The sequence below is a fragment of the Panthera pardus genome, unplaced genomic scaffold (genome assembly GCF_024362965.1).
Source record: "Panthera pardus isolate Hobbes unplaced genomic scaffold, ASM2436296v1 HiC_scaffold_3, whole genome shotgun sequence".
Taxonomy (NCBI): domain Eukaryota; kingdom Metazoa; phylum Chordata; class Mammalia; order Carnivora; family Felidae; genus Panthera; species Panthera pardus.
The window spans coordinates 25050274-25076668 of NW_026526876.1; the positions used below are offsets into that span (position 1 = coordinate 25050274).

Genomic DNA, 26395 nt, shown 5'->3' on the forward strand with positions numbered 1-26395 from the left:
GGAACGTGCCCAGGATAAACTGGCCTAGTCTGCACGGGGCCGTGAGGGCAGGCGGGCAGGGAGGATGCAGTGATGTGGGAGGTAGCGATGAAGGGACCGGCGGGCAGATGGAAAAAAGGAGATCGTGCACCTGGTCACGGGGCATTTCTCTTTGAGGTGATTATTGAAGTTTTTGTCCTTGAAAGATCTGTGCTTTTCTTTGCCTGTTAGGACAGACAAACGATAGGAGTCGCAATTTTGTCAGTCGGGAGAAGGACACCACTCTAAGCATTTGTTAGGGGTTGGATCGGGTCCTCACAAGAAGGTATAGTGAAGTCCTAACTAACCCAGGACCTCAGAATGTGACCTTCTTTGGCAATAAGGCCTTTGCAGATGTAAGTCAAGATGAGGTCAGCTGGGCCCTAATCCAGTATGAGTGGTGCCGTTATAAAAAGGGGACATTCAGGCACAGTCACAGACGAGTACAGAGGAAGGACTGTGGGATAAGACGCTGGGAGAGGGGCGTCTGAGTGGCTCAGTGGGTTAAGCGTCCGACTCTTGATTTCGGTTCAGGTTGTGATCTCACGGTTGTGGGATTGAGCCCCGTGTTGGACCCTGTGCTGAGTGTGGAGCCTGCTTGGGATTCTCTCTCTGCCTCTCTCTTTCTCTCTGCCCCTCCCCTGCATGTACTCTCTCTCTCTCTCAAAATAAATAAATAAATAAACTTAAAAAAAAACAACCCACAGGGAGAAGACTCTTAAAGTTGGAGTTTTGCAGCCACAGCTCAGGAATGCCTGGGACCACCTGAAGCCTGAAGAGACAGGAAAGGCTCCTTCCCTTCCAGGTTTCAGAGGGAACACGGCCCTGTCGATACCTTGTTTTCCGATGTCCAGCCTCCAGAACTGAGACAATAAATGTCTGTTGTTCTAAGCCACCAGTTTGTGGTGCTTTGTCACAGCAGCCCCAAATGAGTACAACTTAAAGAAATTTTTTTTTTTAAATGTTTATTTCTTTTTGAGAGAGAGAGAGAGAGAGAGTATGAGCAGGGGAGAGGCAGAGACAGAGGGAGACACAGAATTGGGAAGCAGGCTCCAGGCTCTGAGCTGTCAGCACAGAGCCCAACGTGGGGCTTGAACTCGTAAACCAAGAGATCATGACCTGAGCTGAAGTCAGACGCTCAACCAACTGAGCCACCCAGGCACCCCATAACAAGTTTCACTTTTTAACAGAAAGTAAATTAATACAAGGTTTGAGGCGCTTAGGCATTCGTTTAAGGGTCAACAAATGGAATAGACTGAGCCTTTGGCCATGACTTCCAAATCTCCTAGGCTCATCTGGCCTAGGAGTGTTCATGTGCCATGGGCACAGCCATGTTATCAGGAAGCAGCCACCGCTGCCACATATCCAGGAGCTAGTGGCTGGACACCGAAATGGGGAGTCCGGACATCTGTCCCAGATCCACGCCCCTCAGTACCGAGGATGCTGGGAACAGACGCCCACGTGGTTGCAATAAAGCCCTATGACTCCATGACTTTGTTGGCAAACACAAACCCGAGGAAGATGTCTCCGTCTCCCAGTGAGCAAACCCCAATGATGGAACCCACTTTGAATCTAGACACAAAGCAGTCTGGAAAATGTAGAGTTTAGCTTTCCAATCTCTGTATTTGAGACAGCACACTGGGAACAAAGAGGAAGGAAGTTTGAATGGGCAATCCAAAGCATCGACCACAACTGGAGTCGCCCGTCTAAATGCCAGATGCCCGGTTAGTATGAATTTCAGATAAACAACAGATATGTTTCTAGTATAAGTATGTCCCAACTACTGCAGGGGACATACTTATATTAAAAAAATTATTCATCATTTATATGAAATTCAAATTTAATTGGGCGTCCTGTATTTTAATTTGCTAAATCGAGTGACTCTAACCACAGTATCATCCATGGCTGGTTTCCAGTTTCTTCTTGTTGCGATCACTGGGAGATGGTGGGAGGGAAAGCCAACCTCAACCCCTGTGACCATCGGATCCTCCCCTGCTCCTCTCCATGTCCCATGTCTGATACAGATAGCACGAAAGTCTCAGGGGCTCCCAATAACATAATTTGGTCCAAAGTTGAATTTGGGAAAATGAAGCAAAGTCAGATGGAGAGTTAAGAAGGGTGGTGTGGTCACAGGATGTCTGGAAGAGTCTTACTCAACACTCTGTGTATCACTCAGGGTGACTTTTTTTTTCTGTATAGCTCTTTTTATTTTCTTTTAAAGGTTTTAGTTTTAAGTAATCTCTACACCCAAGGTGGGGCTTGAACTCACAACTCCGAGATCAAGAGGTGCATACTCTGTGCACTGAGCCAGCCGGGAAACCCATAATGCTCTTGTACATCAATGTCTGAGCCACAGACCCTGTTCCCTGTTCTCAGAGTGGTTTGCCACTCAGGGGAGGAAGAAGAAAAGGAGGAAGGGAGGAAGTCACCACAGGCTGAGCACTGGAGGAAGTCAGGTCCTCCTGGATTCTGAAGGGGAAGCCGGGGGTAGGCAGGGAGGGGTGTCGGGGGCCACATTGGGGCTTGCATATCACAGGTGAGAGAAAGGAGGGGAAAAGGCTGAGCAGAGTCAGGTATAAAGACTGGATGGTGGGGATCAGCAGGTGATAATGGCAATGGATGTGTATGAGGCCTTGAGCACGGGCCAGACTCGCCAAGAACTCCGCACACCTTCGCAAGTTTCATCAGCACAGTGAAGGTGTTAGTGACTCTCCTCAGTTTAGAGTCAAACCCAGGAACGGGGACGTTCTTTGCTCAAGGCTACTCAGCTTGTAAATGGAGATAATACCAGGAAGGCAGGCTTGGCTCAGACTGGGCAGAGACTTGACTATCCAGGCTTGAGATGTAAATTTTTTTTTAATGTTTGTTTATTTTTGAGAGAGGGAAAGACAGAGCATGAGCGGGAGAGGGGCAGAAAGAGTGGGAGACACAGAATCCGAAGCAGGCTCCAGGCTCCGAGCTGTCAGCACAGAGCCCCACGTGGAGCTCGAACTCTCGAACCATGAGATCATGATCTGAGCCAAAGTTGGACGCTCAACCGACTGAGCCACCCAGGCGCCCCTAGGCTTGAGATTTAAATGGATGGCATAGGGGCACCTGGATGACTCAGTTGGTCGAGCGTCCGTCTTCGGCTCACGTCACGATCTCGTGGTTTATGAGTTCGAGTCCCACCTCTGGCTCACTGCTGTCAGCTTGTCAGCACAGAGCCTGCTTTGGCTCTTCTGTCCTCTCTCTGCCCTTCCCCCGCTTACATACACACATTCTCTCTCTCTCAAGCAAAACAAAACAAAAACAAAAACAACCAAAAAACAACACTAGATGGATGGCATAAACGTGGCTTGAAGGCCAACTGTGGGCAAGTCACTGGAGAGTCAAACACAAGCCACTCTCTCAGACGGTCTGGCAGGATGTGGCCAAAGCCCTAAAAAGGAACTTTGATCTAGAGATGCTACATGAAAAACCTACATCCTAATAATTAAAGACTATTTAGCGATGCACACCGAGGGAGGGTTTAGGTGGAAAGTGTTCACTACAATGAGACTTATAATTGCAGAATTTGTAAACTATATAAATGTCCAACCATAGTGATGAGTTAAATAAATGCAGCCATACATTCAGCTCGTGTTGTAGAACAATACAGAAAAGTATTTATTGATATGGAAGTATGCCAATGACATATTACTGAATGAGAAATACAGATTACAAAATAGTGTATTCCATATGGGTGCCTGTGTGCATGTCTGTGTGTTTTTTTTTTTAATTTTTTTTTTAACGTTTATTTATTTTTGAAACAGAGAGAGACAGAGCATGAACGGGGGAGGGGCAGAGAGAGAGGGAGACACAGAATCTGAAACAAGCTCCAGGCTCTGAGCTGTCAGCACAGAGCCCGACGCGGGGCTCGAACTCACAGACCGCGAGATCATGACCTGAGTCAAAGTCGGACACTTAACCGACTGAGCCACCCAGGCGCCCCCATGTCTGTGTGTTTTAACCAGAGACAGATACTGTAAAGTGTTAATAGTGATTATTTTCATTATAGGTTATACTCTAGTTACCAGAGGCAATTTCTGTTTTCTTTTTTCCTTCCATTCTATAATGCCTACTAAGTGCCAAGCACCATGCCGGCCATTACATACATAATGGTGAATAAAAGGATATTTACCCCCCGCCTCATGAACGAGTAAGTGGGCAATGAAATCATTATTGTATAGGTACAAATGAGAATGTGCAGTGAAAGGGTGAAGGAAGTTCTGTGGCGGAGAGGGCCAGGTGAGGACATACAGGGGCCCCCGATGGTCAGGGAAGATCTCTTGACATTTAAGTCAACACCCAGAGGCTGAAAAGCAGACAACCTCAGGAAGGGCTGAGGGAGGGGGCGAGCCCGGCACAGGGAACAGCATATGCAAAGACGCTGAGCAGCAGAGCACGTTAGGGACACTAAAAGGTCGGTGTGGATGACGCACAGGAATTTATGTTTTCAGAATTAGGCATTATCCGTATGGAGGACCCCCTTCCTGGGACACAGAATACAGCATAGGTTCACTCTCATATCAGAATTTGAGGAACTCTGGTTGATAAAGTAGAATAATGATGCAAAGGAAGGTGTGGATCACTCTTTTGAATCATCTACGCAATTTGGGGAGTTCCTGTACAACCAAATTAAGTTCCTGTACAACCAAATTCTTTCTTAAAGGTTAAAAAAAAAAAAAAAAGGAACATTTCTCTTTTTAAAAAAAAACATTTTTTTAAGGCTTATTGATTTTTGAGAGACAGAGAGAGAGGGTGTGAGCAGGGGAGGAGCAGAGAGACAGAGGGACACACAGAATCCAAAGCAGGCTCCAGGCTCCGAGCCGTCAGCACGGAGCCCGACGTGGGGCTTGAACTCATGAGCCGTGAGATCATGACCTGAGCCGAAGTCGGGACTTTTAACCAACCGAGCCGCCCAGGCGCCCCAATAAAAGAAAACTTAAAGATGCTCTGGGGCCAAAGCTCTGCTCTAAGCTGAAAGCCCTCCATCAAGCAGCCTAACAGCCCATTTGTCCGCCGCCCTTTTGGTTTTGCACCCGGGGCAAGGGAAGGGGGACGTGGGAGCCCAGATGTTGCAGCGTTAGGAATGGGGCGGGGTGGGATTTCCAAACGAGGAGCTGATAATAATACAGGACGTCAGAAGGGAGCTGAGGTTTCCCTGGGACCCTGAGCCTCACTCCGCTGGCACAGCAACCCCGGAAGGCCACCCAGGCCAGGTAAAGAGCAGCTGGCAGCTAACACACAAAAGGCAGAGAAAGAGGACCTCCGAGGGGAGCCGCACATGTGAGTGATCGCCTGGCCTGCTTGCCTCCTCACAGGTGCGACGGACCCCCAGACAGGGTTGGCACAGGGACTCGGGCCCGGGTCCGTCTGAGCCCCAGGCCTGCGTTGTAGCGCGTTATGCTTGTGGGATGAATCAAAAGGCCTGAAGATTAAAAGCCAGAAGCTCCTACCCGCACCACACACAGCAGGTTATGTCTCGTTGTCTTTTTGGATTGCAAAGAACCTCACAATTTGGCAGTGGGTTTGGGACACCGTCCGCTGTGAGCCCCCATTCCAGCCGGGAGGGGAGGGTGCGTCAGGCCGCATCACGAGGACCGAGATCGAGGACTCCTGCGGCCCGGCGTCCCGATTCCCCGGCACCCTGGCCTGGCCCCGCCAGCGGCCGCCCCCGATGCCTCCTCACGCTGCCACGCTGAGGCTGGCCGGTTCAAGACGGCCGCTAACCCCACGCGGCCAGGACGCCGGCCCTCCCCTCCCCTGTCACATGTTGCGGCAGGGACGGAAAGCCACCCGGATCTGCTGCAGACCCCATCTCAGGAAAGCTCCGTAGAAGAGAAGTCAAGTCCAGCAGATCCTCTTTTCCTAAAATGGGTCCATTATAGGACTCTTCGAAAGTAGACACGCTCTCCCAGATCGGAATTACAGCCCAGCCTCCGAATGCCCGACACACCGGGAGGTAACCTGAAGTTTGTGGAGTGAACCACCACCGATGGCCGGCTTCCACGGCTGCACGAAGCACACTATCCAGGGAACCGTGCAGTTTTCCTGCTGAACCACCTTCTTCCCACCACCTTTGCAGCCCCGACGCCTGCTGAAGGTATCGTTCGAGTTGGCACAGCCACGGAGCGGGTGCCTGGTTAGCCCCGAGCTCAAGGGTCATTCTTCCCGCTAGACATTCCAGATCCACGCACCATTTCCTGGAAACGCAAGGGTTCCTGGGAGAAGGCCATCTCAGCTCCGTATCTCCGGTCCCCGCCTGGCCGGATCAGAGGAAGAGGCAGCACTGGAAATGGAGAAGTTGTCTACGGCCTGCTCCGGGACAAGAAAATCCTCAGCCAGTAACCAGGTGATTTTTTTGAAGCACTGGTTTCTCAAAACCCCCAGGTGGGGTGAGAAGACGTGGGGGACAGTCAGAGCTGGGCTCAAGCAAGACGGGACATCAAGGGCAGCTGCTCACACTCGGAAGGGTGCCTCTGCCCTGCTCCCACCCCCGCGGATGCAAAGACGAGGCCCACGTTTTGAAAAATATAAAATTTTAATAAAGGCTACATCTCTTAATTGCAATAATTATTGTACCAAGTAGATTTCCTTAAATGAACTCTTTATAGTGCATAATTTACAGTATAAGTAGAACAAAATGCCATGGCGAAAGTCGTTGAGTACAAGACTTGTAATAAAAAGGCGTAAAATATATTTATACATAAACCCCTTTCAAAAAACAAGGGAAAGCTGGAGCCCTCAATATAGGGCGACGCACGGAGCAGGACCCCGTGCAGGTACAGGTACTGTACTGATTTAAAGTCAAGCACTAGAGATAGTGGATTAATACTCTCTTGTCATACAATATATACAGACATATAGTACAAGGAACAATGGCAAACAGAATGTACAGATGAACTTCACACAAAAACCCGAACGTCAAAATGAAGGTGTCTGCAGGAAAGGGTGCTGCTAGGTCTTGCCACAACTGTCCGCTTCTTTGCAGGGCAAGGGGGGGGGGGGGGCCGGGGTGGTTTCCAGGACGGCGGTGGTCCAAAGACTAATTAAAACAAACAAAAACCCCCACAAAACCCAAAAAACCTCCCCCTCCCCCAAACTCCAAGGAGTCGTTATCTCAATAAAAGCACAAGTTGAACTCCAAGGTTCTAGCAAGCCTCCGCCACGGGGCGCCGGACCTTGGTGGGGTTAGAAAAGTTACTGAGTAAATCTGGGGTCCCAAAAGGGAGGCTTCCCACCCTGCACCCCACAATGGATCCCCATCCGATGTGATGACACTACATGGCGGTGACGTTGCCACATAAATCAGGGCCTTCACGACAAAATAGAGCAGCACAGAAAGAAAAAAATGCACCAATTTCTGCGTGTGTCAATGGTAGGGCACCATTTGTAAAAGTCTATCTTCGCTTGGAGAAGGGCAGGGCAAAGCATAAGAAATCCTCTTTTAATGAAGAAATCATTCATGCAGTCCTAGCTCAACCCCTAAGTTTGGATAGGGCAATTAAAACCTCCTCTCTCCCCCTTCTGTGTTTAAAGCAGCATATCCATAAACTGGGGACAGGGGGAATCAATTGTTCAATAAATAGCAGTAAGGGTTCCTGTTCAGGTAAGCTATACACAGTTTCTCTTAGTTTATGGATTTCAGATCCCTAGGCAGTCATATATTATGTATGGCAGTCTCTCAAATACAGTCAGTATCTTCAATAGCCAAGAGTGGTCATGTTTTTAATAAATAGTTCAGGCTTTTCTTATCTCAGTACCCAGCTCGTGAATAATGAAAACCAACCTCCCCCTCCCCCCACCCTCCTCCCCAAGTGGCCAGTGGCCAATTCTCCCCTAGACTTCGTCTTCTTCATTGGTTTAGTTTTCCTTCAAAAGGTCTTGTCGCGGTCCGTCACGGCCAAGGCCGGGGCGTGGGTGTCGGCCCCCACAGTCCGCCAGAGCCCGACCCCGAGGGCTCAATCGATCCTCTCCACCTTCCCCAGAATCCTGCCTTCGTACATGGGGAGCACGGCCTCATCGTCCCAGATCTCCTCAAACACGGCTCCGCAGGCAAACTCGTCGCTTGCTTTTTTGAAGTAATACCTTAAAAGGAAAACCCAAAACGCGTCTTGGTAAGACTGCATTTTCTGCTTTGTTTAAAAGAGAGGTTATGTCAACACCGAGACGACAAAGGGGTCCTGAGGGTTCTGCTGCAGCTGGCGTGCATGTAAACCTCGGCCCGCATCCGACTGACGACGGCCACTGGGGCGTCACGGGAGGCCACCCCGGGAGCAGCGGGCCGGGCGGCCAACCGCCTGCGGACAGCTCCGAGGCTGCGGTCTTCGGCCCGGCACGCACACCAGGGCAAGCGCACGTTGCGGGCAGAGCTGTCTGCTTTCTCCCTTTTTACCAAGGGGGGCATGGGGAGGGCAAAACTTGCCTGGTGCATCTGAAGTAGCAGCTGAGATGGGCCCCTCAGAGAGGCCCCAGCCCCAGCCCCCCCGAAACTGCAGAAGTCCGGAGAAGGCAGAGACCCCAGCCTCCGCTGCCCACAGGCCCCGCTCTCCTGGCCCGACCCTGGCTCAGCCATGGGACAGGCTGCTCTCCTCAGTGGCCCCTGCGGGAGGCTGGCCAGCCCCACCTTGCTTCCCAGGGCTGCAGACTGGCCCCGGCCCCGCTGCTCTCCCCTCTTCGCCCCGTTTCCCTCCCACCCCTCCGGGGTCAAACACTAAAGACCCTTCTATTATGCCCGTTGATTAAAGGTTCCTTTTATCCCACCCCAGACTCCTTTCTTCTAAGGCTGTTTAATTGTGTGGACGCAAATGACCGGCCTCTCTCAGGAGAGCCACATTCAGAAACGACGGCTTGTCCTCCAGGCGGGCTCACCCCCAAGCCCCTTCCTTCCCCGGTCCCCTTCCAGGGAGACCCCCTCAGGCGGATTAAACTCGCCCCTGCAAGCCGGCACCTCCAGCCAATAAAGGCCACTCACGGAGGGAGGGTCACGATCCTCTGGGGGTTGGGCGGGGGGTGGCCGGCTCTCTAAAAAATGCAATTGTGTCTCAGGGTTACAGTTGGTTTTTGTTTCTGTCTTTTCATTAAAAAAAAAAAAAAAAAAAAATTCCCCTTGGTTAGAGCTAAACTTCTTTCCTCTTTAATGAAGGCAAGCCAAATACTTTCATAGGAGATAAGGCTGAATAAAGTGAACCAGCTGGGTTTAGTCAAGGTTCCTGGTTTTTAGCCCTCGCAGCTGGGCCACAGCACCGGGGTGAACGGCACGGCCCGGACGGGTCAGTGGGGAGAGCGCTTCCTATCGAGGGGATCGGAACACTCGGGGGGCTGGAGAGGAGATGGGGGGGAGGGGCACTGTGCACAGGAGATGCCAGACAGGGGTGGGGGGGGAGGCCACCTTTCCCACAAGGGTCTCCCGTTCTGACGTCCCCCTCCATTGGGCCCCACGGCCCCCCAGCTCTGACCCCCCGGGTCTACCGAGTTGGGCCCTCTCTGAGCACCTCTGAGCAAACACACAGTGACCTTTCACAGAAATACAACCTCTTCCAGAGAGGAGAGAGGCCGAGTTCCCTCGGCCCCAGCCCCAAGACTTCAAACACACTGCGCTGCCCTCATTTTCTCCAAGAAACGGGCTTTTCCACTGCAACATGCTTTCTGTGGCAAACTTTGCTTTCTTCTGACATCTGGCACCGATAGCGTCTGGCACGTCTGGAGAGACTGTTCTCCTTTTGAACCCCTGCCATGTTGAGATGACTCAATGCGGCCCAGGTCCCCCACTCCCGTGGCCCCATCCCCGCTGGGCTTTTTTATTGGGGGCGGGGTGTTGCTGAGGGGGAGCCCCACCCCTGCCGGGCGGGCCAGGCACGACACCCTGTGCCCCCACGAGCCAGGAGAGCAAGTACAGAGAGATAAGGCGGCTGGGAAGGGCCTGGCCACAGCCTGATCCAATCAGTAAAGAATTCGAGAGTCAACCATTTGTGCAAGTCTTTGTGCATTAAAGGGGAGGCCGAGGCTTCAAAGCCAGGCTTATTAAGTGTGCCTTAGGAAAAAAAAAAAAAAATCAGAGCCAGATGTGGCCGGAGTGGCTGAGCGCGGACCCTCCCCTGCAGCCTCAGCTCGGCGCTCCGTGGCCCTTTCTCCCCTGAAGGTCACCTGCAGCTCCACTCAAAGTCCAGCCGAGTCAAAGCTGAGATCAAAATGAATCCCTGGAGGGGCACACTTGTGTAATTAGTTTCACCTTGTGTCTGTTCAAGATAAAAAAGAAAGAAGACGACGAAGGAGCGGAAGCAGCCAGGCCCGTGCCCCAATCCCTCTGCAACATTTGCAGCATTGTCTCTGCCCCGCCGTAAAATGGAAAGATCTAAGCCCAGCTCCACACCCTGCTTCTCGGTCACTTACAGGGTCCTGGCCTCAGAGCCCTATCCTTTCCCTGCAAAAGGAAAGCACGGTGGGCCCCTGCCCCAGTCAGCTGCTAGGCAGAGTGCCTGGGAGAGATACGCAAGGCCCGCTCTGGCAGGGACAAGGTCTCGGGGTCCTGGAGGTGGACTCCGGGAGCCAGCGCCCACCCGGCAGGTTGCTAAGTGCTATTCGGGTTCTCCGTTCCCATCCTGGGCTGGCGGCGGGAATGGGCGGGCACCTTCCGAGCACGAATTGTGCTCTTCCTGAAGCTGTGTGCGCCCGGGCACCTCACCTGCCTCCCCCTTGCCCTGGTCCTGCACATGGCACCCCAGACACAGCTGTAGCAGAACCCACACGTTCCCTTGGGATGAAGGCCATGTGAGGAGGGGCGGCTAGGCCTCCGGGCAAACGGGGGTGGGGTCATCACCCACCCCAAGTTAAGGGGAAAGTCACCAAGAAAATGGTCCCTGCTCTTGGATCCTCTCGGGGGCCGTAGGAGGCCAGAGGAGCATCTCCGCTGAGCAGGCAGGGAAAGGAAGCCTGGGTTGGGGGCGGGGGGGGGGGGCAGGTTCCCTTGCCAAGGCCCCAGCAGAAAGAGTAGCCAGCCCTGTCCGCCTGGTGCCCACCCATGGGTCCTGCCCCTTCTCTGATGAGCATTCCTGCTTCACATGGCCCGTTCACCACAGGAGGTAGTTCTTCAGGCAGAAAGGCTGAGTAAGGAGAATGCTGTCTAGATTCCTAGGCGATGGTCCCTGCCCTTCCCCAAGCCTTCAGCGTGAACAGTCTCTCCTAGACCCAAGCCTCCCTCACTGGTCAGTCCGTCTGTCTCTCCCCGACACACACACCCCTCCTCTCCCTTGCAGGTAGGGCGTCCACAAGATGGCCCAGGCCCAGCTCTCCTGGCAAAGCCCCTTTTCTCCTCAGAGTCTCATTCACCTGGTAGAAAAAGCCCGTCCCGGTCCCCACAGAGCCCTCCCAGAGGCCTCCCTGCTGCTGTGTTATTTCTGTCAGTGGTGAGGGGAGAGAGGAAATGAGAAGGAACCAAGCACCAGGCAGCCCAATGGCCTCCCGAAGCGCCTGCCTCCCAGCCCCTCCCGGGTCCGGCCGGGCCAGGGAAGCGACTCTGGCTCTCGGTTCTGAGCAAACAAACTCTGGAGCGGCAAGAAGCCGCAAGGCCCTTACCTATAATTTCCCTTTTTGCTGAGCTGCTCTTTAAAGTGGCCCAGGGTCAAGCTCTGAGCCTTCAGCATCCTCCTGTATGGAATTTCTTCTCCACAGAAAAAGTATGTGACGACCAGCTCGCTGGCCTGGAGCGCGTGCACCGCCGCCAGCTTCTTTGGCTCTTTGTGACTGAAAAATAGGATGGAACGCAACGAGTTCAGCATCCGAAGGCAGCAAGTACTCCCAGCACACACACAGGCTCTCAAACAGTCTCCAGAGATGAAGTGGGGCTGTAGCTAGAAGCTCAAAGGGGCCTTGGGTGTGGGGGGCCCCTGGATCACAGAGGCAGCCACCTCTGGGAGCACACAGCCCACCTCCGGGTCACCTGCATGGCGCACACAGGAAGGGACAGTTTCCTTTTGGTTGTAGACACTGCTGTTGTTTCCCTCGCTAGCTCCAAAAGGGAGGGGGGGGTGGGGACAGAACAGTCTCCTTCAGGATGGCACACACGGGGTGCCAGCCAATGAAGACGGGAGGGCAAGCGACCACAGAGCCATGGGAATGCTGTGGAGACAAACCAGAGCATCTCCTGGGATGGCATGGACGCCAGAGCCCCCTGGGAAGGCGAGCCCAGGCATTGTGACCTCCCTCGTTTATTCGGAGTTTGTAGAGTGGCATTAAGAAGGAAAAAGACAGCTGGTACCCTTAAGGTCGACCAATGAAAACAAAAGGGTCCAGGGCGGTGGCTTATTCAGGACCTCAAACGTTGCTCATCGCTCAAGAGGAACAAGTTAAGCCAAGAAACCTTGAATCACTGGGCCCATCTCACACCCCTGCAGATTTCTTTCTAACTGCACCAGCCTGTAAACGAACCAAGCTTCTGGGTCCACTTTGCAACAGTGTAAATTGACGACAAGGATCGTGGCCCGACTGGGGAAGGCAACCAACAGAGCAAACAAAGCAAAACAACAAAGACTGTCCTCTCTCCATCTCTGCAATGGCGGAGACTCCTCTTCCTGCTCAAAGTTTCCAACTTGCTAACTTCAAGCTGAACGAAGGCAACTTTTCCATCCAGGTCCGGGGACCCCTTTTATCCACCTGCTAACGGCGTCACATCTCAGCTCTTTGATGACGGCGTGCCCAGGAGCCCTGAGCCACCCACCTCTTCGGGAAACAACACCTGTGTACGAGCCACGGTGCGTTTCCCGGTAAAGGCCGAGTTTCCGAGATCCTGGTTTACGGCCACCTCTGCATCTGCCGGTCCTCGTTGCTAATGTTAAAATCGAGGTGATTTTAACCTACTAGAAAAAATTTCCAAAAAATCCCAACGCCAGAGAGTTGATGCCCTGAAACGTAAACCACGAGGCGGATCCCAGGAAGGTCGGGGTAAAGACACTCACTCTTCTGAAGCCAGGCTTGGGTTAGAGGAGGGCGTGGCTCCCGCCTGACCAACGGCCGAGTGGTTCCTGTCCCTCTGCTGACTGGCCGCACAGCACCTGAGGGCACACAGCCAGAGCGGAGGATTGAGAGAGAAGCCTGCTGTCCCCTGGCAAAGGGGGAGCAGACAGAAAAGGAGTGCCCTGTAGGCCCTAAAGAGACACAGAGCCAACTTCCATCCCAATGGGGCACAGCCATCCTATCCTAGGTTCCCTGGGAGCCTGGGACTGGACACTGCCGGCCCAGGCAAAGGGCTGAGCTCTAAGTTCACCACCAGTCACGGCTTCTTACGTGTTCATCTAACCGGCTTCACGTGATCAGGGCGGCTGTAGGGAACGGGATTTGTAAGGAATTACTGAAATTCATTCTCCTGCAAGGCCTGACTTGCCTAACAAACAGATCCTTTACCGGCTGGCTCTTCGGAACAAACAGAACTAAGAGGAACAATTTCTAGCAGGTGGGAAGGGGACTCGTTATATGGCCAGAAGCCTCCCCTCCTCCCTGAGGAGCGACAGAGACCCAGGTAGAGATGGCAAGAGGCCCTTTTGTGAGAGGCCAGGTCCCAGCCTCTGCCTTCACTCCACCTCTGTGCTGCTTGCACTCACCGCTGCTTGGGGGGCTTGGACACCTCGGCCAGCCTGCGGCAGGCTTCCTCTAGCTGCGCCAGCGTGTTGGGTGGGGTCAGGGGAGGCATCGCGGGGTCCTGGGTGAACGGGTGGGCTCGGGGGGCAGCGCGGGGGTGCCCGTTACTGCCCCCCAGCAGGTGGTGCCGGCCGGCTCGCTCGGCGGGGGACGCGCGGGCGCACTCTAAGGGGTAGGCCCTTTTTGTGCTCTGGGCACTGAACAAGGAAGGAGAGAGAAAGCAGAAGGAAAGAAACTGGGTTAGAGAAACTGGAAAATATGACTTCAATAGAAACTTCTCTATTCTGCCTTCAAAGAGAGGAGAGAAAAAAAAAACCCCTACCATAACACGCACAGGGGGTGTTGCCAAAACATGGCATTTTTGTGGTCTGCTCAGTCCAACGTTTAATATTAAGGCGGCAGGAGCAAACAGTCATATTTGTTTTCGGCCCGCTGCAAAATTAGCCATCCCCACGATACCTCTGTGGTGACTGCCCATGACCCCCGCCACCGCCGCGGTGTTTACCTATGGGGCTTGGGCTTGCTCTGCCGCTCACTCTCCAGCATCCACTGCCAGACATCCTGCGACCTGTCTCCTTCCTCCCCGGGCAGCTGCAGGGCCCCGGGTCCGCCTGGGGGGCCTCCTTCCCTGGCTGGCAGGGCCGGGCCCGGCTCCACGCTTTTCCCGGTCCGTCTGGGCGGGGTACCACCTCTGCTGCTGCGGGGAACCAAGAACCACACCCATCCCAGGGGCCCCGTTACACCTCTGGGACCCCTCGAACCGGTGGGTTCAGCGGGTTGGGGGGGAGGGGGCAGGGGGACACCAAAGACCCCGCCCCCCGCGCCTCCCTCCCGGAAGCCAAGTGCCCGTGACCTCCGACCCCCCACCGGGAAGCTCCAGAATCGCCAGTCTGCGCTCACACTTACCCGAACTGCTCGGCCGGCACGGGCTCCAGAGCCCTGGGGTGGCTCTTGCATTTCGAGTAGCAGTAATACTCGGAGCCCCCCGGGCAGAAGCAGCGCACCCTCTGTGCGGCCTCCGCCTCGATCTCCTCCTTGGTCTTGGGGAGGGCGTGGTGGTGGATGTAGTGGTGGTGGACGTGCTTCGTCGTCTGCTTGGTCACGAAGCCCTTGGCTCCCAGGAGGGGGCAACCGGCCTGCGAGGCGGCCACGGGGGGCAACTTGCCCCCGGGCGGGAGGAGGGGGTGGTGCTGCTGGTGGTGGTGGTGGTGGTCGGGGGAACGGGAGCGGGGGCTGTAGCGGCCCACGCCCGGCGACTGGCAGCCGGGGGTCTTGAGGACCCTGGACAGGTGGTCGTCCAGAATGGTCTGCGGGTCCTCCTCGTAGCTGCCGGAGGGCAGGAGGGAGAGGGGGTGCGGGGTGGGGCCCCCCTCCCTGGAGCTCAGCGCTAGCTCAGAGGCCTCCTTCTCTTCATCCTGGAGGGAAAGGCAGCACAGGGGTGGGGCGGGGGGGGGGGGTAAGCGGACAAGCAAGCAGCAGGGTACGGCCAAGTCTCCAGTGGGACGGGGGGAGGGGCGGGGCCACGGCTGCGCAGGGTGGGGGGGGGGGAGGGGCGGGGCCACGGCACAGAGGTGGGGCCGCAGCAAAGGCACCTGCCAGCCAGCCCCAGGGTGGGGGGTGGGGGCGGGGAGAGGGACAGGGCCCAGCGCTACCTCTCGGATCTGCTGCAGGCGCTCCTCCAGGCTGTGCCGGCTCTCCAGCTCCAGTTTCAGCTTCTCCAGCCTGGAGATGAGCTCGGCCGCAAAGGTGGCGGGCTCCACGGGGGTCATCTCCTTGGGCAGGCGGTGGGTTCTCTACGGGGCGCGGGGAGGGGAGACACGATGCACGTTCAGGAGCGCCGGCACGTGGCGCCCGCCGGAGCTTCCCGGGCGCGGTGGCCACGGCCACGGCCACGGCCGCACGGGCGGGCGGAGAGCGGCAGGCGCGGCGCCCCGGCTGCTCCGGAGCTTTATGCGCCAGCGCCGCGACCTCATGGAGAGCCATGGTCCCCACCAGCGTTTGCCTTGGGCAGGAGCAGTTGGTCGCACTCCGAGAGGCCCCGCTTGTTCTCTCTGTAGTACAACCAGCCCATCAGTAGCTACTCTGAAGTAGAAAATCTTCAAAGACTGTTGTCAAACATCAAAAAAAAAAAAAAAAAAAAAAAAAAAAAAAGGCAGCCCTCTGAGGTGGGGAGGGGAGAGGGACAACTCAAGGAATAAAAAGTAGAGTCTAAACAGAAAGGGAGCTGGAAATTAAAAATAATAATAATAATAAGATTGGAAGGGAGGTGGGGGTGGGGGAGGGAGAAAAGGGGGAAAAAAAGGGAGTCACACGGCCGGATCAGAAGAAGTGGTAATTTATTTCCTGGCCGCACACTGCGCACCTTTGAGGTGGTGTTGTCTCAACACTGTCCTAGATCTCCCTGGTTCTCTCCACCCCTCCTCCCCGTCTCTTTGTACAGAAAATGAAGAAAGATGCTGCGGGCTAGTAGCAGAACACTGCTGAGCTTGGCTGCCTGAAGCTGATCTATCAAGGGAAAAGGGAACATCTCCAAATCAAGTACAGAATATAAAAAGGCATCGAGGATGCCTGCCAAGAGCAGCAAACAGAGAACTCCCACCGCCCGGCTCTCTGTCCTCCTGTCCTCCCGCCACCCCCTCCCCTGGCTTGTCTGCCTCCCTCTTCCTCACTCCCCTCTTGCTCTGCCCTTTGCTTTAGGGTAGGCGGGGGCATTGGAGAGCCAACCTGCGAAAGCCGGCTTTTCCCTGCAGAGAGCAGGCCTCACCACCGTGACCGGCAACCACTTAGCCACAGAACGGAGTGGGGGAAAGAGAAGGCCCCCCGACCCCAACCCCCACCCCCACCCCCTGTAGGAGCCGGCCCTTCTCATGCAGGCTGGCTCCGCGCAGCCCCGATCAAAGCGCTGCCTTGTGGAGAAAGTCGATTTGCACACCCCAGGACCAAATCATCTAATTTACAAGCTTGGGCCACAGAACTTTTCTTTATTAACACACGTTCGCCCCCTGCATCCCCCAACGCCCAGCCGAAAAAATCTGTATCATCGATACTGTTGTGTTTGGGGGGTAATATTACTGAGGAGGGGAGGGGGATGCTGAAGGTCCCCCAGAAAAGCATCCTAACAGGCCAATTTTAGGACAAAGTCTGCCCTGTGGGAGGGGCTTTTGGAGAGGAGTTGCTCTAGCAACCAACACCCCGTGCACTAATGCAATGTGGGATTAGCAATGCGACGTGTTAATTTTCTGAATGCAACCTAACTGATGAACCAACTGAATTCTTGGAAGCCGGCAGAAAGGATTCACAGACAGAGATGCCGCTCAAAGGCGGGCACTCTCTTCCCCTGCCCAGGGAGCAGTTTTCTTGCAGGCTGGGTCTCAGCGGATTGCATGAGGCTTCTGAGGCTTTGCGGAGTATAGGGGGCCACATGCTGGCTGCCCTCCGCGACGTGGAAACAGATGGGGGAGAGGCCAGGAAAGCGTCTTCACGCTTTGGTGGCCTCTCACATCAGTCGCAGGGAGAAACTGTTTATGAGATCCTTGCTTCCAAACACTTCACTCGTTCTGCATTCATTAGGTGCAGATCCAACTGTAGGTACTAAACCAAGTTCTGGGGTTGGGAACAGACAGGACAGAACAGCTGCCCTCCAGGGCCTGGGAAGTCAACAGGAGAAATGGCCAAGTACATAGACGAATGGAGGACCGAAACGATCGCGCTGTACCGTCAACACGAGGAGAAGGTCTCAGGGACAGGATTTTCCTTCTGCAGGAGGCAGAGATTTCTCTAGTCTCCTCATTCACGGATTCAGTCAATACATCTCAGTCAACACCTGTTACGTGCCAGGCGCTGTTCTAGTCTCTGTGGACAGGGCATTCAACATCACAGACACAACTCCCTGCCCTCAGGGGACTTCCATTCTAGCGGGAACCCGATGAGAAGCATGGACTAACTCCTACCATTTCTTGGTTTCTGGAAAAGCACTGGTATGGTTTTCTCATGGAGAATTTTCTTTTTTGAATTGAGAAAACGTAGAAGTTCAAGGAGGTCATCTTGAGCTCTACTCTGCTCAGCATCACACCTCAAGGAAGCATGTAACACCTCTTGCCTGGCTCCTCCCTTCCCCTTGTGGACCCCCCCTCCCAGACCCTGCTCCTCCTCTTACCCTAGACCTCCCTCCTTCCACCTCCCATCCCTTTTCTTCAAGACTCAACATGGCTAAAAACATCTGCCTTCCCCACCAGACTGTACTCACCGGGAAATGAGGTAGAGACACTTGGCCATTGGCCTTCACACTGCGATGCATTTCTCTCTGGAGCTGTTTCTTACTCCCCACACGATAAGGAGGGATTCCATCTCTAAGGGAAGGGAAAAGACAGAAGCCACAGGCTCACGAGGATGCTTTCAGGATGTGGGCTGATTCACAAGCCATTCTGAGATCCCACCAGAGGTCAGAGCCACCCGCCTCCATGCAAGTGTACCACCGTCCTGGGCGCCATGGCTGTTCCCAAGGTTGGATTGAAAGATCAATCCAAGATCAAACTGCCAAACTCCCTCTCAGGTTCAGGATCGTGGACTTGGAAAGAGCTTGGTAAAGCTCATCTCTCAAGCTCTGCCTTAGAATGGATTACATTCCGGCCAGCCCAAAGTAAAGGCTCCCCTATTTTATTTTACAGGCGTCCCAAGTAGGAGAATCTAAGGCCCCTCTGGTCCTCCCAACCGTCTGTCGTACTGCCCCAAATCAGGAAACCAGGGCCTTATGGAGCCCACCAGGGCAAAATATTGTAAGAAGAGGGACCACGCCCGCAGAAGACTGAGCCAGGCATTAATGAAGGTGTGTGTAATTCTCCAACAGTCAAGCTCCCGACTGTTTCCAAATTTCTTCCTTTTATAAATCACCACAAGAGGGGCGCCTGGGTGGCTCAGTCGGTTAAGCGTCCAACTTCAGCTCAGGTCATGATCTCGCGGTCCGTGAGTTCAAGCCCCGCACCGGGCTCTGTGCTGACAGCTCAGAGCCTGGAGCCTGTTTCGGACTCTGTGTCTCCCTCTCTCTCTGACCCTCCCCCGTTCATGCTCTGTCTCTCTCTGTCTCAAAAATACATAAATGTTAAAAAAAAAAAAAAAAAAAAAAAAAAAAATCACCACAAGAGTATTTTTGGGCTCCTTCCTTCCCTCAGCTCCAAACCCTCCCACCCCCAAACTAAGGAAGTGCCAAGGACACACGATTAATGTGGGCATAAAGAGAAAGCCCCTACTATGTGGCATTCTGTGCAATTCGTTCAAATGTTTGAGTACCTGCTATGTGTCAGACCTTGTTCCAGGCACTGGGTGAGACAGCAGTGAAGGAAGGGGACAAAAATGCAGACAGTTGCCCTCACAAGGCTTAAGGTCTAATGGGTGGCAGGCAAGAAGCAAAAATACAAAAACAAAGTCTACAGCAGGTTAGAAAGTGGTAAGCACTAGGACAAAATACAGGGCAGGAAATGGGAAGAAAGGATGCGGTGGGGGGTGAGGGGGAGTTCCGATGGACTTCTCGCAGTGAGGGTGACCTTTGAGCAAAGACCTGAAGGCAGGATGAGCCCCTATGTCCTTCATCTTTTAAAGCAAGTGGACTTAAGAAAAGCCTCCACCCCGGCTAGTCTGCACTAAAACATGACTTGGCACTCGTAGGATTTCTTTTAAAAAGAACTTTGAGCTTGAAAGTCGTCAAACGCTCAAGGTGTGACTATTTTCCCATTGCCGTCCCTTCTGGAGGCCACTTATTTACAAAAGCGCCAGGGTTCCAACATTCCCATACTGAATCATACTTGGAGGCTGTAAACACCGAGATTAGGTAGTTGGTTATTTCCCTTTTCCCGGTGTTTTGTTCATCACAGGGTGGAAGGAAGAAAAACATCTGGGCTCATCAGCAGTGGGTGAAAGTCAGCAATGCCTAAAAATACCCGGGAGCACACGGGGGCAACTGGTTGACCTCTAGCTCCTCATGTGTAATGCCCTAAAATTCCAAGTGGCTGAAATTTCCAGAAGTCTGTTGACCTAGGCCAGATCACAGGGCCACCGCGGGGATGACACAGATGGACCATGGTAGGTCAATACATCAATGAGGTATGTCAGCCCAACTCTGGCTAGGAATTAGCACGTGAAGGAGCCTTGTACTGAGGACACAAGGGGAGAAACAGGATTAATCTAAAGCAAGGACATACACACAGGGTGAGCCCCGTCCCAGAGAAAGGCCAAGAGGGCCAGAGACAGCATGCCAGTTGACCAGCGCAGGTTGAGAGTCCCAGACATCTTCTCACTCGCTTGACCGGGCCCCGGAAGGCCAGGCAGGATAAAAGGTTCTAGGTTCAGAAACTTACTGAACCACCTGGAATGTATTCACCGGAACTCCATGTTTTCACTATGGGATCACCTCCAAGACGGGAGAAAACTGGGTGCTCACGAGCTGAGCTTGACCAGCTGTTACTGGCTCGGCCAGTAACCAGATTCTACACCAGGGGTCTGACTCTAACTCGAGGCTGCCAGCCCCCACGTACCGGTTCCCACTGTAGGTCAGACACACGTGACGTATAATCCGACTTTCTTCTCACAAAGTCCCAAATTCACCAAGTTTTAAGATGGTCAGGGACTCTCTGCAGCTCTCCTAGAGTCAGTCAGTAGCAGTTAGACCCAGGGTACAAATCTGAGCCACTGCTGGGCCCCAGAACAGGCGTCCTTAACTCAGCAACCCACCCTCCCGCCCCACCTGGAGGTGCCAAGCTTCCTGATGGCCCATTCGTTAAGCCCTGTGAAGTCACGTGACATTCTGAAGGGGCGAATGGAAGACCTGGGGAACATTCTGGACATCCTACCCCACCACTCAGCACTCGCTGGCTACGGGGCATGCCAGGTGGTTCCCAAGGCACAGTGAAGATCCCCTTGTCTCTTACCTAACGTTCCTTGTGGGGTGGGGGTGACCACGGGGGTCCCCTAGACTGGGTCTCACATTGGTATAACCAACTTCTACTGCCCCAGGGCTGCAAGACAAGGTCCCTGCCTTTCTCTCCTGACCAGCAACTCCTCTGGGGACTTAATAAGGATAGATGGCCTCTGCCCCAGGCCTCCTTCCTGACAACGTCGGGGGGAAGGAATCAAGCACCCCCCAGACTTTGCCGTGACACAGGCAAGGCTTCAAGAGTCCTGGAGGAGGTCCCCATCCACCTCCTCTGAGACTCTGTCCTCGGGTGCCGGCTAGTAGCCTCTGCTCTTCCCCTTTCCACACAGATGCAAATTAGCGGGCTCTTTTATACCTCTTTTGCTCCTTCCACACAGGACAGAAGGAAGAAGAGAACTGGAGGAAGTACGTAGAGCTTCTCTGCGGGGGAAGCAGGTCCCTGGCCCATCGAAGGCAAGAGGAACAAATGATTCCAGCACCCCCACCTCCCAACCAATGCACGCCCCCACCACACCCGGGGCAGATGCCAACAGCGGGACAGGAAACTCGTGACCAGGGCAGACAAGAGACGTCAACTTGTAGAGGCTCAGAGGCGTAACCGGTGCCTTCACGGAAATGGCGCTTTACCTCCCCACCAGCCAAGAGTCCTCTTCCAAAACAGCCGCTCATTCCAGAAGAGGGCCACTCTTCTTTGTGCTCAGGCCCTAAAAGTCTACGATCCATTTCCTGGACGCTCAACGCTGTGAGCTCAAGAGTGTCCGAGTTTTGGTCCCTATACCATCTCCTTTGATTATGAGCCTTTTAGCTAACGAGCCCGCTGCTGGGGCCCAGCTGTTTCTGGGGAGCAGTGGTTTTGAAGTGTGGGCTCCACTTAGCTGCCATTTAAGCCGAGCCAATTAGCTTAGCCTTTTGACTCCGCCGTGCCCCGCCTAACCCAAGTGTCGTCCTCCCGGGCTTCGCCATATACGACTCACTCGTACACGCGTCCACTCGCATTCCCATTTGGCAACCACTCAGAAGGCAGCCTCTGATGGCAGCCAACATCAAAAGCCTGGTTTGTAAGATAAGATAATATTTGAAGTTCACTCAGATGCTTTCCCTGGTGTCCAAAGCAAACCCATAAATAAGATACAAGGAAATAAAAATAAATAAGGAAAAGAACCTGAGCCACCCCTCCGCACGTAACGCGAGGGAAGCATCTTGCGCTGGTTCGGTGACACCCTGGGCGGAAGCTAATGTCGAGCTGATCCTGACTGTTAGAGAGGGCTGCTCTGCGCAAACAGCCAAGACAGATGCCCTCACGCTGCAGACGAAGCTTCCACGCTTCCGGGCAGCCTCTAACACAGAAGCCGCGCTTAGGCGGCGAAGAACCTGCTGCTGGTGATGTTTTCCGCCTCCGCCTACCCCCATGGGCTGCATCTTCCCAGGCCTGATGCCCTAGAACGGTCCCCACAATCTTCTGTGCCCAACACTCCAAGGACTGGGCTTTAGGACTTCGCTGGCAGTCTGGCAGCTAACTTCCCCCCCAAAAAAAAGAAAAAGAAAAGGAAAAGAAAAGAAAAGCAAGCAAGCAAGCAAGCTATTTCTTCTGAGAATGCAGGTTTCAGAGTAACAGGCTCATAAAACAGCCTTCTCAGAGGCCTACCATGAAGACCCAATCCCCAGCCATCTTTAACAGGGCTTTCTACTTAGCAGGAAAACAGAAGTCAGCAGTGGGCTGTGGGAGAAGGCAATGATTTCTTTGGAGCCCCTGCCAGCTCTGTACCTGTGGGCCCTGGCGCCCAGTTCCCTGAACAGCCAAGTGCAGGCCGGCCCTGCCCAACTTCTACTCGGCCCTCTTTGCAAAGGCCCCCAGGACTTAATTGGTCCTGGGGCAAATGAGACCATTGCTTCTCGGGCTTGTGTCTAATGAACTCCAACCTTCTGGAGTCTATTGAAGGCCGCCCGTGACCCCCTCTCCCCCTCCCTGGCCGGGTCCCCTCCCCAGCTCCCAGCGGGGCGGCCAGGCCCCACTCCCCAGCCCCCCACAGACCCCCTGGCAGCCAGAGCCGGCCATTGTGACAGGGAGAAACAGCCAGGGTTCTTTTCACGCTTTATGGGGCGCTCCTATTCACTTGTTCAAGGAAATTTCAAAGGGGCCTGCTACCCTCTTATCCCCGCTAAGCTTCCCCAGAAGAACAATGGGCTGAAAGCGGTTCAGTTCAGCTTTTCATCCCCCACACATTTTATTTCTCGCCTGTTCCGTGCTCTCATCTGTGCGAGGCCCACAATTGGCAGAGCTCTGAAGAGGGGTCTAATCCCAGCCCTGGGAATCCCGGGTGACCCGCCCAGCACCGGGCAGATCACACGCACCCAGGGCCAGCCGGCCAGAAAGCGGCTCGCACAGCCCGGGCCCTCACGCCAAGCCTGAGGAGAGCAGGAGGGCCCAGGGACCCCCAGCGCCTGTCGGCCTGAGACCCTCGGGAACATCCTCCTCCCTCATCCGATGGGCTCTTGATCCGGAGACCTCTCTGTCCCCCGCTGTAGGCAGCATGAGGCAAACCGCCCTGGACAAACATCTCCCCAGAGAGAAGGACCCCGCACTGCTGAGCAATTCGCCCCCAGTTGGTATGAACATGCCCAGGGGGGTACAGATGTGACGGCTGCATAGGATAGCCTGCCCACTTGGTTGGGAGAAGACTCAGACAGAGCACCTAACACTCCCGTCAAGAAGATCACACCCGGACCGCCTGGGTGGCTCAGTCGGTTGAGTGTCCAACTCTTGGTTTCAGCTCAGGTCATGATCTCAAGGTTCATGGGTTTGAGCCCCACATCTGGCTCTGAACTGGCAGCATGGAGCCTCCTTGGGAGTCTCTCTCTCTCTCTCTCTCTCTCTCTCTCTCTCTGCCCTTCCCCTGCTCACTCATTCTCTCTCTCAAAATAAATAAATAAACTTTAAAAAAAAAAAAAAAGAAGCTCAGACCCAACATGGAGGCCCCAGGTCTCCGAGCCTTCCAGGCACTTTCCCTTGGCCTTGGGGTCCTGGGTCCTCACCACCAATCCCAGACAGCTACACCGCAGGAGGGGTGGACAACACTGAGGTCCTGCCTCTTGGGACCCAGTGCCCCAAAAAGAAAGCTGCTCATCAAGGGCTTGCCCTTTGCTGTCTCTATATCCAAGTGGACTTTCCTGGCCCACACCCAGCCCCTGGCTACCTAGAACAGCCGGCTGGCCAAGGTAACTTCTCTGATCCCAGACGGGGGCTAGTGGGTGTGCCAAGTCCACAAGTGTCTTAGCTAAAGTGGGAAGGGAGAGAACTTTCAAGTCGTCTCTAAATAAAATTGAGAAAGTTCTTCTGGGAAAGCATGAAGGAAGTGGGGGGCAGTGTGCAGGGGAGAAGTTGCACATGTGCTCCCTCCTACCCCTCCTCCAACCCATTACAAAAGAAAGCAGTGTGATTCCCTCATAAATAAAAGAAACGCAAAGTGGCTCAAAGGTCTCATTATCAACTGGTCCTACTAACATCTCATGCTGGCAATTTACATGCTTGTGGGGAGGGGAGTAGTAGGCAAAGAGCAAGGACCTATGTCTGGTCTGGATTTGAGCTCTGTCTTGCGGGGCCAGCACTGGGCCTTTCTGTCCCATCTGTGAAAGTCACGAGTGACTGCCTGCCTTCCTGCGTGGGTCTTGTGAGGCTCAAACATGTGCGGGGACTACACCACCAAGTTAGCTTACCGTGTACCCAGAGTAACACCTCCATCCATGGTGGGGACTGAAATGCAGACAAGGACCAGGAAGCAAGCCAAAAACAGTCTCTAAGAAAACTAAACGGAGGCCTTTACAGTCTTAACTGCATCTGACTTAGGAGATTCACTCAACCCCCTCGTTCAAATCCAACTTACTCTCATTTTACTCAGAAAGTAAGGCCCCCATGCAATCCACAAATAAAAGCTAAAGGGGTCATGTTGCTAGAGGCGAGCACACACACAGGAGCAGCAAAATGACAGCGGGCAGCATGACCGAGAGAAAAAAGAATCAACTGTTTTTTCAAAACGCCAGTATGTGTGTACAGAGGCAGACAGCCTTACCTAACCTTGTACTCCAGGAGATACTACAGTAGAGCATGAAAACAGATCTTTGTATTAATTATCGGGATCAAGAAATAAATTATGCCTGGGGCGCCTGGGTGGCTCAGTCCCTGATGCAACCGACTTCGGCTCAGGTCACGAGCTCGTGTTTTATGAGTTCGAGCCCCACGTCGGGCTCTGTGCTGACAGCAGCCCGGAGCCTGCTTCTGTCTCCCTCTGTCTCTGCTCCTCCCCTGCTCATGCTCTGTCTCTCTCTCTCAAAAATAAACATTTAAAAAAATAATAATTAAAAAAAGAAGTGGGCTATGCCTAATACTATCCAACATAAACCAAAAACGTATTCTTTTAAGAACTATGGCGATCAAACGATAATTGTTCTCAGGTGCAGAGACTAAAAGAGTTCAGTCAATATGAAAAACTAACTTCAGTGGAACCCCTCATTTCTCTATGTTGGATGGAAGAGGTGTACCCTTATTCTATTTTTACTATTGCCAAAATACTCGTCTTTTATTAAAACGGAACCTTTCCCCTGGTGGATCTCTCTCCCTTGACTAACAGGGGAATCTGAGACAACACAGTGAAAGCCGCTGGGGAAAATCAATGGCAGAATCCCAAATCCACCAACCTCATCAACTTCTCTTCCAACTGGTTCCATGCCACAGGCCAACAAACAGGACACTGGCCAACGGAAACCAGGTGATTTCAAACAAACTGGAAGAGTAGATGGTCCAGTTTTAGGAAGCTAAAAGGAGAAAACTCTACACATGCCATGATACATGGCTCAGTGGGTTTGCCTTTCCAAACTGGTCCCTTAGCAAAAGAACTTCCTACTGCAAAATACTTGTGGGAAAGCCTTTGAAGACCATTTCTGGAGTGGTAGTTCTCAACTGGAAGTTGGGTGAGCTCTTGGGGGAGTTTTGCCCGATCCCAGGCTCTACCTCTCTTGCCTCTCCTGAATCAGAACCTCAAAGGAGGGCAAGAGATGGGGACACCCAGCTCAACACACACACACACACACACACACACACACACACACACACACACACACACGAGACTCAGAATGGTTGCTCTCTACCCGGAGATCACCACTGCCTGACCTCAAATGACTTACAATGCATATTGTGACCCCCACCTGACGGCCTGCTGACATCATCAGACCTTCCACCCCGAGGACCTGGATTGTGGTTTAGAAAGCAAAGGAACAAACGCTAGGTGGGTGGGGGGCCGGGCGAAATAGGTGAAGAGGACGAAGAGGTACAAACTTCCAGTTTTGAAATAGGAAAGTCAGAGATGAAAAGTACGGCGAAGGGAATATCGTTAAGAACACCGTAGCAACATTGTATGGGGACAAGTGGTGACTACACTTAACGCGGTCAACACTGAGTAATGTATAGAATTGTCGAATCACTACGTTGCACACCTAAAACTAACGAAGCATTGTGTCAACTATTCTTCAATATTTTTTTTTTTTAAGGAACAAACTCTTAGTATGCCAAGTGCAGCCATCTGCAAAAGATCCAAGATCAGACTCTGGAGAGAAGCCCTACTTAGGGGAAGAACCTGACGCGTAGCAGGCACCCCACCAACACTCAGTGAACTGAATCGTGTCCATTTGAACACACCTGTGAGGCAACATTACACCCAGTGGGCCTTCAGAGAGCGCTGGACGTCTGACCCCCACCTTCAATGCCTTTTCCTTCAGAAAAGGTGCCACCCTTCAGATGCCACC

At 53.5% G+C, this 26395-nt stretch overlaps 1 protein-coding gene across 1 annotated transcript in view; it reads right to left on the reverse strand.

The window, feature by feature from the left end:
- Positions 1 to 6564: 6564 nt before the first annotated feature.
- AXIN2 (axin 2) overlaps positions 6565 to 26395 on the reverse strand; it is a 29222-nt gene continuing 9391 nt past the window's right edge. Inside the window, exons 3-10 of the mRNA XM_053892310.1 lie at positions 17921 to 18023; positions 15327 to 15467; positions 14581 to 15089; positions 14180 to 14371; positions 13638 to 13871; positions 12996 to 13091; positions 11617 to 11784; positions 6565 to 8130 (exon numbers count right to left, since the gene is read on the reverse strand). Of these exons, the coding sequence (XP_053748285.1) occupies positions 8004 to 8130; positions 11617 to 11784; positions 12996 to 13091; positions 13638 to 13871; positions 14180 to 14371; positions 14581 to 15089; positions 15327 to 15467; positions 17921 to 18023 (1570 nt within the window). The 3' untranslated portion in view covers positions 6565 to 8003. The remainder of the gene's footprint in view (positions 8131 to 11616; positions 11785 to 12995; positions 13092 to 13637; positions 13872 to 14179; positions 14372 to 14580; positions 15090 to 15326; positions 15468 to 17920; positions 18024 to 26395) is intronic.